Source organism: Macaca fascicularis, chromosome 5 (assembly GCF_037993035.2).
Source record: "Macaca fascicularis isolate 582-1 chromosome 5, T2T-MFA8v1.1".
Classification (NCBI taxonomy): domain Eukaryota; kingdom Metazoa; phylum Chordata; class Mammalia; order Primates; family Cercopithecidae; genus Macaca; species Macaca fascicularis.
Genome location: NC_088379.1, coordinates 79,611,482 through 79,624,530, shown reverse-complemented (window position 1 = coordinate 79,624,530; position 13,049 = coordinate 79,611,482). Strand labels below are relative to the sequence as shown.

Below are 13,049 nucleotides of genomic sequence, written 5' to 3'. Positions count from 1 at the left end.
AACCTCTACCTACGACTTTGTTTTAGATTCAGATCCGAAACAGCATTTTGCAGAGGCTCCTCAACATTTTGCTTGTCTAATAATATAGCTACAGTTTCTACTTTGAATGTCTGTGTATGTGGATGCAGTGTGGGGAAGAAGGATCTTCTGTCTCATTGCTCCTTAAAAGATGGATGAAGCCAAAAGCAATATAAGCAAAATGCAATTTACAAAATAAGCTTTATAATAAAGCATATGAAGTAGAAGTGTCTGCCCATATAGTAGCTGTCAATTGCATTTATCCATCTTTATTTTTCCTATTCAAATTCTGTCCACAAGGTTACTGTTGGAGCAACTTTGGAGAAAATACTGAGTTCTCCTGATTGAATTTTGTCCCCTTCTTGTATAAGGAAAGAGTTGATGTAGTTTCCTGGGTGTAGATAGTTTGAGAGATGGTACTTCCTATCCCTAAAATGAACCAGACAGCCCTCACATTTCCCCACCAGCAGTGAGAGATTCCTGGCTCAGACACAGCCACACTACCTTGCTGCCCCCATGCATGTCTGCCAGGAAACTTTTCATTGTACCTCTCTCTCTTGTCACGTAGCCCTGCGTTCTGAACTCACGGTGGCTGCCGCAGTCCTGGTGCTGCTGGTGATTGTGATCATCTCACTCATTGTCCTGGTTGTCATTTGGAAACAGGTAGATATTTTCTCATAAAACTAAAGATCTTTGAAGCCAATGAGAACAAGAACAGCAACCTGGCTCAGTGCTTGGCACAGAGAAGGAGCTTAGTAATTATATGTGGAGTGAACGTTGTTGGACTCTACTGTGTCCAGTCACTGTGCAGCTTCATTGAAGCTCTGGTGCACTGGGACTTTGGTAATTCACCAGTTACCTGTCCTGGTCATTTATAGAAACCGAGGTATGAAATTCGCTGGAGGGTCATTGAATCAATCAGCCCAGATGGACATGAATATATTTATGTGGACCCAATGCAGCTGCCTTATGACTCGAGATGGGAGTTTCCAAGAGATGGACTAGTGCTTGGTAAGTTCCATGGGGTGACCTCCCAAGACTCCCTTTTCCCTTGCACACAGCTTTACAATTTATAGGCCTTGGCAGAATAGAGACCTGAGCTTGTGCTTAGTAAGAACTAGGCAATAGAAATTTGCTTTCAGAAATACATTTCTGTCTTGACAATGAGTTAATTGGATCACTGCAATGATTTTTTAAAATCTCGTTCCATAACAAATTATAGTTAAGGAAAATTTTACAAAGGGAGAAGAGAATATGAAGAGGGCTGGCAAGGATACCCACCAAAATTGCTTTGCTTTAGAAATGACACGAATTGAAAATGAGATGAATTTCTGTGACTAAAAATGAGCAGATGAGAAATGAATGAGGACAACCACAAAATGTGTTTTGATTCAGTACGTTTTAAAGATGCATTAGATACTCCTTTTTATATATTTGGAATATGGAATATAAAAATATAGGTACATTTTAAGGCAAAATATGTAAAAATAAGCAAGCCAACTTACCACAAGCATTTCAAATATTTCAATCCTGGGCTAAGACCAAGAATATGAAGCTTTAGTCCAAGGCAGTATTTCTTTTTTTAAATCACACTCCTAATGAATGAAAGCAAGACAAAGGCAAATGAAAGTATAGGTAGAGGCTGTGTTATGATGAATGATCTAACAGTATATATGTTAAAGAATGCCAAATGCAGGTTTTAATTACTTACCTGTCTCATTCCAAAATACAGAAGTCTGCTTGGAGAGTTACTTAAACTGAAATCAAGCAAGGCAGCAGAGTGAAATCACCTTTCCAAAAGTTGCAACTGAGGAAATTATGACAGTGAATGAGATATGATCTAACCAACTCCATTTTGCTTTAGCCTCCAAGTTGTCCTTGTTCCTTCCTGGGCATAGGCCAAACTAACTTTGAGAGGAACTTATTTTATAGTTTGACTTTGAAAAAAAGACAATAATAGCCCTTTGCCAAACCCTCTTCTTGCCTGGGAACTAGACTGCCTTTGTGGGACTAACAAATTAGCTACAAGATTAGAAAGCACGGTTTAGGGGTCACTGTTGTGAAACCTGAGGTCAGTGCTTGAGATATTTTGGAGATCCTGTATTTTGATGCATCAGCTGACACCACCCAGGTCAATACAATAAACTGGCTCATCTGATCTTGTGGCCCCTACCTAGGAACTGACTCAGCGCAAGAGGACAGCGTCAGCTCATGATTTCATCTTTGACCCAACCAATCAGCACTCCCCATTTCACCCCATACCCACCAAATCATCCTAAAAACCCCATTCCCCCAGTTTCAGAGACACTGATTTGAGTAATAGTAGAATAGTAGAAATTCCCCAGTTTCAGAGACACTGATTTGAGTAATAGCAGAATAGTAGAATAGTAGAAATTCCCCAGTTTCAGAGACACTGATTTGAGTAATAGTAGAATAGTAGAAATTCCCCAGTTTCAGAGACACTGATTTGAGTAATAGCAGAATAGTAGAATAGTAGAAATTCCCCAGTTTCAGAGACACTGATTTGAGTAATAGTAGAATAGTAGAAATTCCCCAGTTTCAGAGACACTGATTTGAGTAATAGCAGTAATAGTGGAATAGGTCTCCTGTACAGCCACCTCTGTGTGAATTAAACCCTTTCTCTATTGCAATTCCCCTGCCTTGATAAATTGGCTCTGTCTAGGCAGCGGGCAAGGAGAACTCATGGGGCGGTTATAAGAGCTGCTCCCAATTTCATATATTTATATCTGAGCTTTCTTTATTTTCCTGCCTATTTCCCAAAAAGGGATGAGGAGCTTAGGGAGTTAAAAAGTAGTAAAATACGGGGAAAGGGGCATAATTCCCATTATACTGAGAGGCATTGCTGGTGAAGCAATACCCTTCCAGGTACAATTTCCAGTAACACAGACATGCAGTAAGAGTCAGTGTTGGCTGTTAGTGTCTTTCATGAGCCAAGTCTTTCCTGGGCTTGGCTATCCGCGGTGAGACTGACACCCTGGGAAATGTTTCTCTCAGACTGTGAGCCCTTTCAGGGTGGGACAACAGCTTCAGTGTCTTTACGTAAATCTCCTCCCAACATGAAGCTAATTGCTGTGCTTAGCTCTTGGTGGAGTGGCTTTCCTAATAAATAGGGAGCAGTGAGCCCAGCCTGAAGTTTTTACTTAGTCACTCCTTGGAATCAGTGATATTTTGAATCCTGAAGTATTTCCAGTGGCTAATAATTTATTAAGACAAAAGATGCCCCTGTTTGCATATGGAAAACAGAAGGGGAGAGAACCAGGGGCTATGGGTGAGAGCCTCCAAAGGCAGAGGATCCCAGGGGCTGGCCCAGCATGGAGCTGGTAGACAGCATGCTCACACCAGGGCATGCACCCTCCTTTCTCCCGTCTGTGTTTTCTTTCCCCTGCAAATGTTATTCGACAAAAGCAATTATGCTAATTTCCTTCCCTGTGGGCTCAAGTCCGTTTTTGACACGATGACTTGGAGGAGTCATTATGCTTATTCCAAACAGGAAAGACACCCGCCCAGCTGTCCACCCACAGAGAGCTGGCTACGTGCAGAAAGCTGAGGAGGCGGCTGGAGTTTTTGGGTATTAATGATTCTGCCTGCCCACAGGTCGGGTCTTGGGGTCTGGAGCGTTTGGGAAGGTGGTTGAAGGAACAGCCTATGGATTAAGCCGGTCCCAACCTGTCATGAAAGTTGCAGTGAAGATGCTAAAACGTAAGTGCTCCTTCCTGGGGATTTTTTGAGCACGGGGATATTAAAGGAATTTCTCAAAATCATACAGCTAGTAAATAAGACATTTAGGACTAGGTCCTGATTCTTTTGACTCCAGGTTTTATGTGTATTTAGACAATTTTGTCAATTAGGTTTATTTAGATTGCTCTTGCTGCCCATATGTTGGAAAATTAAGAGCTTGTTATTTCCAGACTTCATTTTGCTAGAAAGACCAGGAATTAGTTATTAGCATTGAGGCCAAGTAGCCGTCTACTTCATTTAGACGTTTGGTAAATAGAATGATATCCAATCACAGGATTAGCCATGTTCTTGGTTTTTTTCTGAGCACGGGAAGTTGGTAGCTCAGCTGGACTGATGTGTGATTTATTCCTTCAACAGCCACGGCCAGATCCAGTGAAAAACAAGCTCTCATGTCTGAACTGAAGATAATGACTCACCTGGGGCCACATTTGAACATTGTAAACTTGCTGGGAGCCTGCACCAAGTCAGGTGGGCTCACTGACCTGGAGTGAGGGTTTTCATTGGACACATGTGGTTCTGAAAACTGTTCATTCAGGCTTAAATCCTCCACTCTCCATCCCCACACATGCCGGGGAATAGAAGTCCCTTGAATGGAGCTGACCTGTCCCTTGAATTGATGGAAGCTCATTGTTTTTTGAGCGAAATCTGTTGCCAGTCCAGTCATAGCCATTCATGGCTCTTTTTTTTAAAACAAAAAAACAAAAAAACCCCACTTATTTGGTATCTTGTTTTTTTCTGCCCCATATGGTCTGCAGGATAATTCATGACTTTTCTGTTCTTCATTTTCATACCCATCTCCTAACGATTTTTGTCTCCATAGGCCCCATTTACATCATCACAGAGTACTGCTTCTACGGAGATTTGGTCAACTATTTGCATAAGAATAGGGATAGCTTCCTGAGCCGCCACCCAGAGAAGCCAAAGAAAGAGCTGGATATCTTTGGGTTGAACCCTGCTGATGACAGCACACGGAGGTGGGTGCAAAGAGAGACGTTGCTGTCTATCATTATCTTACAGGCATCACAAATGGAAAGACCCATGTCCTGACAGATTCCATGTCTGCAGGTTCAGTGCCCAAGGTAGCAAGACTTAGAGTCAAACCATCCTGCCCAGTTGACTATTCCATGATCATGCAGAGAGATTCATGATGTCTACAGGTGTTTTGGACATGGGAAGGCTTTGCTGATAGGTTTGAATGAGAGTGAGAATTAGAATGATTCTGGGAGCTCTTCTGCTATTTACATGTGATCCATTTAGACCTATAAAATGCAACTCTGGCCAGGGATGCTTGAGTTCTGGAACCTTGCGAGAACCGTCTGTGGATCTCCAAGCTCGAGGTCCTAGCTGAACCTGGACCTATGAATGACGCCAATGATAGTGATCCCTACTGCAGAAACCTACAAGTGGCTGTAAAGAGCTCTGTAGATAGGAGGTTCTGTAATATCACAATCAATCACTACTTAGTGGACACCAAATGGGTACTAAATTGATTGGGTAGAAGGAATTATATGCCCAAGCCACATGGCCACATGGCTCCGGTTCCAAGGCCTGTGAGTTGAAAAACTGAGAAAGAATAATGACAGACTTAATGTAGTGAATTCTTCAAACTTTAAGTGTAATGGACTTACAGATCCATGGGAGCACAGCCCCACTGTCTTAGATGAGGCTCTACAGGATGTGCGGGCTCCTGCTAAAGATGTGCAGGGAACTGGCTGTGAAACCAAGTGGACAGTAATCATCATGGCAACTGACATTTGTGGAGTCCTTTGTATGTGCCAGGTGCCATGACAAATATTCCTCCAGTCTTTCCCATCTTTGTCAGTGGGATTCATTCTACGTCTTCTGAAAAGTGCTTTCGTGATCCCCCAGATCAAGTCATTTTCCTTACAGGCTATTGAAACCATTCTTCCTTCACAGCACATCGGAGTTTGAGTTGATCTGTGTATTTATTTTGTTTGTTATGTTTCTTTTTTCCCCTGTTTAAAAAAATTTTTTATTTCCATAGGTTTTGGGGGAACAAGTGGTATTTGGTTACATGAGTAAATTCTTTGGTGGTGATTTGTGAGATTTTGGTGCACCCATCACTGGAGCAGTATACACTGAACCCAATATGTAGTCTTTTATCCCTCACCCACCTCTCTTTTCCCGAGTCCCCAAGCCCATTGTGTCCTTCTTACGCCTTTGTGTCCTCATAGCTTAGCTCCCACTTATGAGTGAGAACATACGATGTTTGGTTTTCCATTTCTGAGTTACTTCACTTAGAATAATAGTCTCCAGTCCCATCCAGGTTGCTGTTTAGAATAATAGTCTCCAGTCCCATCCAGGTTGCTGTGAATGCCATTAATTCATTCCTTTTAATAGCTGAGTAGTATATATATATATATACACACCTATACATACATATGTATAGATACACTGCAGTTTCTTTATCCACTCCTTGATTGATGGGCATTTGGGGTTAGTTCCACATTTTTTCAATTGTGAATTGTGCTGCTATAAACATGTGTGTGCAAGTATCTTTTTCGTATGACTTCCTTTCCTCTGGTAGACATCCAGTAGTGGAATTGCTGTGGTGCATGTATTTCTGTGACTATTTGATTAATGCTCATCTCCTTGACTAGATCACCTCATGTGAAGGGTGTGGATTGGTTTTGCTTTTACCTGGTTAGCTCCCATGCCTACCTCAGTACCTGGCACGTTGTAGGTCCCCCAAAATCATCATCTACTGAAAGTGGAATGACCACTTCAGAAGGGCACCCTGGGTAAGATTTCTCTTTCTGTTTTTACAGCTATGTTATTTTATCTTTTGAAAACAATGGTGACTACATGGACATGAAGCAGGCTGATACTACACAGTATGTCCCTATGCTAGAAAGGAAAGAGGTTTCTAAATATTCCGACATCCAGAGATCACTGTATGATCGTCCAGCCTCATATAAGAAGAAATCTATGTTAGGTAAAAGTGTCTATACTCACTCTGGGTATTGGGACTGTCCAGTGGTTTATTATGATACTTAAAGTATTTAGGGGGGTAGTGTATAGGGATGGTAAGTGAACCTGGCAGCCCACGTGGTCTCTAAATTCAGGTCTGCACAGCCAGTTCTGTGACATATTTCCAGGTTTGTGGCCTGTAAACTGAAAAGAATAAAAGCCGACAATGTAACAAATTTTTTAAACTTTAAATGTAATAGTTTTAAAGAATTTTCCTGGTATGTTCCTGCAGTAAATATGTTTTAAAAAATAATTACTTATTCTGATATAATGAACTTCCTTTTTTGTTGCTAGCATGTCTTTCTTTTTTAATGAAAATATGGTGACTGATATTGTTTTTAATGCCCTTACTTGGCAGTAATGTAATACCCCTACAAGTTGGCAGTCTTATGTTGGTTCCTCACACCGTTTTTTTTCCTTAAGTTTTAGAAGTGTCTGATGTCTGTGAGTTCAGTAACCCTTGCTTTTACTTTTCCTAACATTCAATTTGTGATAGGGACTCTAGATAACTTGCAGTTACATTTTCTGGACAAGTGTTTCTGGTGAATGTTTTTTGAAGGTGGGTCTATCTGTGTTTGAAGCACACGAATATATGGCAGGGTTAAATTGATTTATAAACTCCAGGGAGTCTAGCTGATGCCCAGACCAGATGGACCACTTCACATCTGCTCAGGGTGGTTCCTCCAGAGCCCTGGACTGGTCAGAGACATGAGGTTGGAAGTCTGACATTGGCTTGTCCTGTGAGCTTGTCTTTTTGGGTCTGAGCCCTCCCATTAGTCAATGCAAAAAAGTGTTGAGCTGCCATGGACACTGTTTTGGAAATTATTGATGTGCTCTGAATGTTTTCAGGGTTCTTAAGTGAAAGGTACAATCCATTAAAAAAGGAATTTGTTTGTTTTGCAAAGCTCAGTACACAATATTTTCCATTTCTGCAGTTCCAAGTTCCATTCACTTCTCATTGCCAAATGGGTGAACTTCCAAGCGCTTTTAAAAGATTAGCCAGTGAGAGTTATCGGAACCAGTACTTCCTCTCCCCTCCCATATTGTTAAAAATAGTTTACATTGCTTCCCAGGCTGGGCTGGTGGAGTTGGCACAAAATGTCAGAGGAACCTGAGTCACGCTCAGGCCCAAGCCCTTTTGGCAGGCAGACCACTGCTTTCTGGCCTTCCGTGGCTATCTGAAAAAAATGTGAATGGCTAGAGCTACTCTTCACTTGCCTGAACATTTTCAAAAAGAATTGAGAACTTCTGGATTAAATTGCCTTCTTCCTCGAAAACCCTGGGACCCTTCCAGATGGGACTAACTGGGGAAAGTGGACAAGTTACAAACAAAGAAACTCAAAGCAAAGTCATTGGCACTGATCTCTGAGATGCTATCACATGTGATTGGTGTTTGATTTTATTAACAAACTATAAGCAAAGTACTACAAAGGTGGCTTTAAAAAGAAAATAAAGCAATTCCCAGAAGCTACTTTTTCATGTAGCTTGTATATGTGCTCCTTGTATTTCATCATGGAAGATTTTAGTGTGTGTTTATGTGTATGTGTGTTTTAAAGGTAGCTGAGATGATTTGCTAACTATGGTTGAAAAAAAGAAATTTAGGAGGCAAACAAAATAATTGTGTGAGATTTGTCTTTGTGGCTATCTGTGTGTGTGTTTTGTGTGTGTGTGTGTGTATGTCTGTGTGTGTTTTAGGCTGTTCTTTTATTGCTATAAAGAAATCCTAGAGACTGGGTAATTTATAAGGGAAATAAGTTTAATTAGTTCATGATTCTGCGGCCTTTACAGGAATCATGATGCTGGTAGATCTGCTCGGTTTCTGGGGAGGCCTCATGAAGCTTCCAGTCATGGCAGAAGGCAAAGTGGTGCAGGCACATCACATGGCCAGAGCAAGAGCAAGCGAGACAGAGAAAGAGAGAGGCGCCACACACTTTTAAACAGTCAGATCTTACAAGAAGTCACTTACTATTTGCAAGGACAGCACCAAAAGGATGGTGCTAAATCGTTCATAAGAAATCTGTCCCCATGATCCATTCATTTCCCACCAGTCCCTATCTCCAATACTGGAGATTACAATTCAACATAAGATTTGGGCGGGGACACATATTCAAACTATATCATATTGACCCTGGACCCTCCCAAATCTCATGTCCTTCTCACATTTCAAAATACAACATCCTTCCTCAATAGTCCCCTCAAGCCTTAACTCATTCCAGCATCAACTCAAAGTCCAAAGTCTTATCTGACCAAGGCAAGTCCCTTCCACCTATGAGCCTGTAAAATAAAAAACAAGTTATTTACTTCTAAGATACAATGGGGTTATAGGCCTTGGGTCAACATTCCCATTCCCAAAGGGAGAAATCGGCCAAAAGAAAAGGGCTACAAGCCCCACAGAAGTTCAAAACTCAGCAGTGCTGAAAGCTCCAAATAAACTCCATTGACTCCGTATCCCATATCCAGAGCACACTGGTGCAAAGGGTGGAGCTCTTGGGAGGGGTGGAACTCCCTGTGGCTTTACAGGGTTCAGCCCCTGCAGCTGCTCTCGGGCTGGTGTCAAGTGCTTGGGGTTTTTCCAGGTGCAGAGTGCAAGTTGTTGGTGGATATATTATTCATGGAGGATGGTGGCGCTCTCTTCATAGCTCCACTAGGCAGTGCCCCGGTGGAGACTCTGTGTGGGGTCTTCAACCCCACATTTCCCCTCTGCACTGACTTAGTAGAAGTTCTCTATGAGGGCTCCACTCCTACAGCATGCTTCTGTCTGGGCACCCTGGTTTTTTTAATATATCCTCTGAAATCTAGGCAGAGGCTCCCAAGCCTCAACTTTTGCACTCTGTGCACCCACAGACTAACACCACATGGGAGCTGCCAAGGTTTATGGCTGTCACAAGCTGAAGCAGCAGCCCAAGCTGCACTTGGACTCCTTAGACCCATGGCTGGAGCTGGCATCACAGGGATGCAGGGAGCAGTGTGTCAAGGCTGCACAGGGCAGTGGACCCTGGGCCAGGCCTATGAAACCATTTTTCTCTCCTAGGCCTCTGGGCCTGTGATGCGAGGGGCTGCCATGAAGGTCTCTGAAATGCCTTCAAGGCCCTTTTTTCATTGTTTTGGCAATCAGCCTTTGCCTCCTTTTTAGTTATGCAAATTTCTGTAGCAAGTGGTTGCCCAGCATCCCTCTTTAATTCTCTCCCAAAAAAGCTTTTACTTTCTCTGTCACATGGCCAAGCTACAGTTTCCAACCTTTTGTGCTCTGCTTCCCTTTTATTTTTTTTATTTTTTATTTTTTTAAGAGATGGGGTCTGGCTGTGTTGTCTGGGCTAGTTCAAACTCCTGGACTCAAGCAATTCTCTCACCTCAGTCTCCCAAAGTGTTGGGATTACAGGTGTGAGCCACTGCGCCTAGCTTCTGCTTCTTTGTAAATGTAAGTTTCAACTTCAAGTCGTTTCTTTGCTTTTGCATCTGAGTGTAGGCTATTGGAAGCAGGCAGGCCATGTCTTGAATACTGCTGCTTAGAAATTTCTTCCACCAGATATCCTAGGTCATCACTCTCAAGTTCAAAATTCCACATATTCCTAGGGCATGGACATAATGTGGCCAAGTTCTTTGCTGAGGCCTAACAAGGGTGACCTTTACTCCAGTTCCCGATAAATTCTTCATTTTCATCCGAGACCTTGGCAGCCTGGATTTAATTGTCCATATCATTTTCAGCATTTTGGTCACAAGCATTTAACCAGTCTCTAAGAAGTTCCAAACTTTCCTTCATCTTCCTGTCTTTTTCTGAGCCCTCTAAACTCTTCTAATCTCTGCCTGTTACCCAGTTATCTTTACAGCAATTTCCCATTCCTTGATCCCAATTTTCTCTATTAGGCTGTTTTTGCATTGCTATAGAGAGATACCTGAGACTGAGTAATTTATAAAGAAAAGAGGTTTCATTGGCACATGATTCTGCAGGCTATACAGGCATTTGCTTCTGGGGAGGCCTCAGAAAGCTTCCAATCATGGTGGAAGGTAAAGGGGGAGCAGGCATATCACATGGCCAGAGCAGGAGCAAATAGAGAGAGAGAGTGAGAGAGAGGGGGAGAGAGACAGAGAGACAGAGAGAGAGAGAGAGAGAGAGAGAGAGAGAGAGAGAGAGAGAGAGGTGCCACACAGTTTTAAACAGGCAGATCGTGCAAAAAGTCACTCACTTTTGCAAGGATATCACCAAGGGGAACCATTCATGAGAAATTCACCCCTGTGATCCAGTCACCTCCCACCAGGCCTCACCTCCAATACTGGGGATTACACTTCAACATGAGATTTGGGTGGGGAAACATATCCAAACTATATCATTTTGTGTGTGTGTGTATAATTTTTAAACCAGATATGTGTTTCTGCATATCTCCTTCTTTCCTTCCTTCCTTCCTTCCTTCCTTCCTTCCTTCCTTCCTTCCTTCTTTCCTTCCTTCCTTCCTTCCTTCCTTCCTTCCTTCCTTCCTTCCTTCCTTCCTTCCTTCCTTCCTTCCTTCCTTCCTTCCCTCCCTCCCTACCTCTCTCTCTCTCTCTCTTTCTTTCTTTCTTTCTTTCTTTCTTTCTTTCTTTCTTTCTTTCTTTCTTTCTTTCTTTCTTTTCTTTCTTTCTTTCTTTCTTTCTTTCTTTCTTTCTTTCTTTCTTTCTTTCTTTCTTTCTTTCTTTCTTTCTTTCTTTCTTTCTTTCTTTTTCTTTCCTTTCTTTTTCTTTCCTTTCTTTCTCTTTCTTTCTCTTTCTTTTCTTTCTTTTTTCTTGACAGAGTCTCACTCTGTCACCCAGGCTGGAGTGCAGTGGTGTGATCTTGGCTGACTGCAACTCACTGCAACCTCCTCCTCCCTGGTTCAAGCAATTCCCCTGCCTCAGCCTCTCTAGTAGCTGGGATTACAGGTACATGCCACCATGCCTAGCTACTTTTTTTGTATTATTAGCAGAGACAGAGTTTCACCACGTAGGCCAGACTGGTCTCGAACTTCTGACCTCAGGCAATCCACCCTCCTCGGCCTCCAAAATTGCTGGGATTATAGGCATGAGCCACCATGCCTGGCCTATATATCTATTTTCTAAGATAGAACCTTCGCATAGTGATATTCACCTGTGAGATCTAAACATTCTACAAGAAAATTAAGAAAATACTTTTGGATGTGTTCTTTGGGCATGCCTCTGCAACCTGATGATTTCCTGCTGCCTGCCAGCACCAATACATTTAATTTCTTTTCTGCAGACTCAGAAGTCAAAAACCTCCTTTCAGATGATAACTCAGAAGGCCTTACTTTGTTGGATTTGTTGAGCTTCACCTATCAAGTTGCCCGAGGAATGGAGTTTTTGGCTTCAAAAAATGTAAGTTCAAGGAACAGAGACCTTTTCAGACCCAGCCACAGATTTCAGAGTGAGTGGAGTGTGGAAGGAGATGCTAGGAGATAGATCTTGGAAAGGCCATTAATAACAGGGGCCTCTTACTTACCTGTCTTTCTCCTTCATCCCCTACACAGGGCAGGGAGTCCGAAATCAGACATCTACTCTTCTCTAGAGCTTTCTCTCTGTTGGGAGTGGGTGGAGTGAGAACCTGGGAGAAGGCCAGCCCTTTATATCCAGGCAGGCAGCTCCAAGTACCACCATGGATCGGGGATTGGCCAGTCTTGCAGGGGTGATGCTGGTTCAGCCACAGATGGCTTGACCCTGAGTCATTTCTTCCTTTTCCGTGCAGTGTGTCCACCGGGATCTGGCTGCTCGCAACGTCCTCCTGGCACAAGGAAAAATTGTGAAGATCTGTGACTTTGGCCTGGCCAGAGACATCATGCATGATTCGAACTATGTGTCGAAAGGCAGTGTACGTCCTCACTTCCCTCAGTGGGCATGCTCACCGTCCTTCACTTTAATCTCTGAAGTCAGGTGTTGCTTCTAGAGATTCGGTGCCTGTTTTTTAAAACATCAGTACACTACAAGGGGTCAGTACACAGCCTCGACAGCAGATTGCCCAGGTGTGAGTGCCAGCTCCACCACTTACTTGATTTGGATTCGGGGCTAGATACTTGACTGTTCTGCCCCTCTATCTCCCTGACTGTAGTGGGAGGTGATAATAGTACCTATTTGCTGAGTTGCTATGGGGATTAAATCAATGAATTCATGTAAAGTGCTTAGGACAGTGCCTGGCATATAGAAACAACATTCAATAACTGTTAGCTATTTTATTTATTTATTTTCTATTTTTTTTTTTTTTTTGGAGACAGAGTCTCACTCTGTCACCCAGGCTGGAGAACAGTGGCGCAATCTTGGCT

General features: G+C 42.6%; 1 protein-coding gene across 9 annotated transcripts in view; it reads left to right on the top strand.

Moving 5' to 3' along the window:
* PDGFRA (platelet derived growth factor receptor alpha) overlaps window positions 1-13,049 on the top strand; it is a 64,319-nt gene that overhangs the window by 39,345 nt on the left and 11,925 nt on the right. For all 9 annotated transcript variants that reach the window (XM_005555276.4, XM_045393282.2, XM_074040014.1 and 6 more), the window contains 8 exons: window positions 587-681; window positions 897-1,029; window positions 3,634-3,738; window positions 4,135-4,245; window positions 4,598-4,751; window positions 6,567-6,733; window positions 11,996-12,111; window positions 12,479-12,601. In XM_005555276.4, coding sequence (XP_005555333.3) covers window positions 587-681; window positions 897-1,029; window positions 3,634-3,738; window positions 4,135-4,245; window positions 4,598-4,751; window positions 6,567-6,733; window positions 11,996-12,111; window positions 12,479-12,601 — 1,004 coding nt within the window. The remainder of the gene's footprint in view (window positions 1-586; window positions 682-896; window positions 1,030-3,633; window positions 3,739-4,134; window positions 4,246-4,597; window positions 4,752-6,566; window positions 6,734-11,995; window positions 12,112-12,478; window positions 12,602-13,049) is intronic.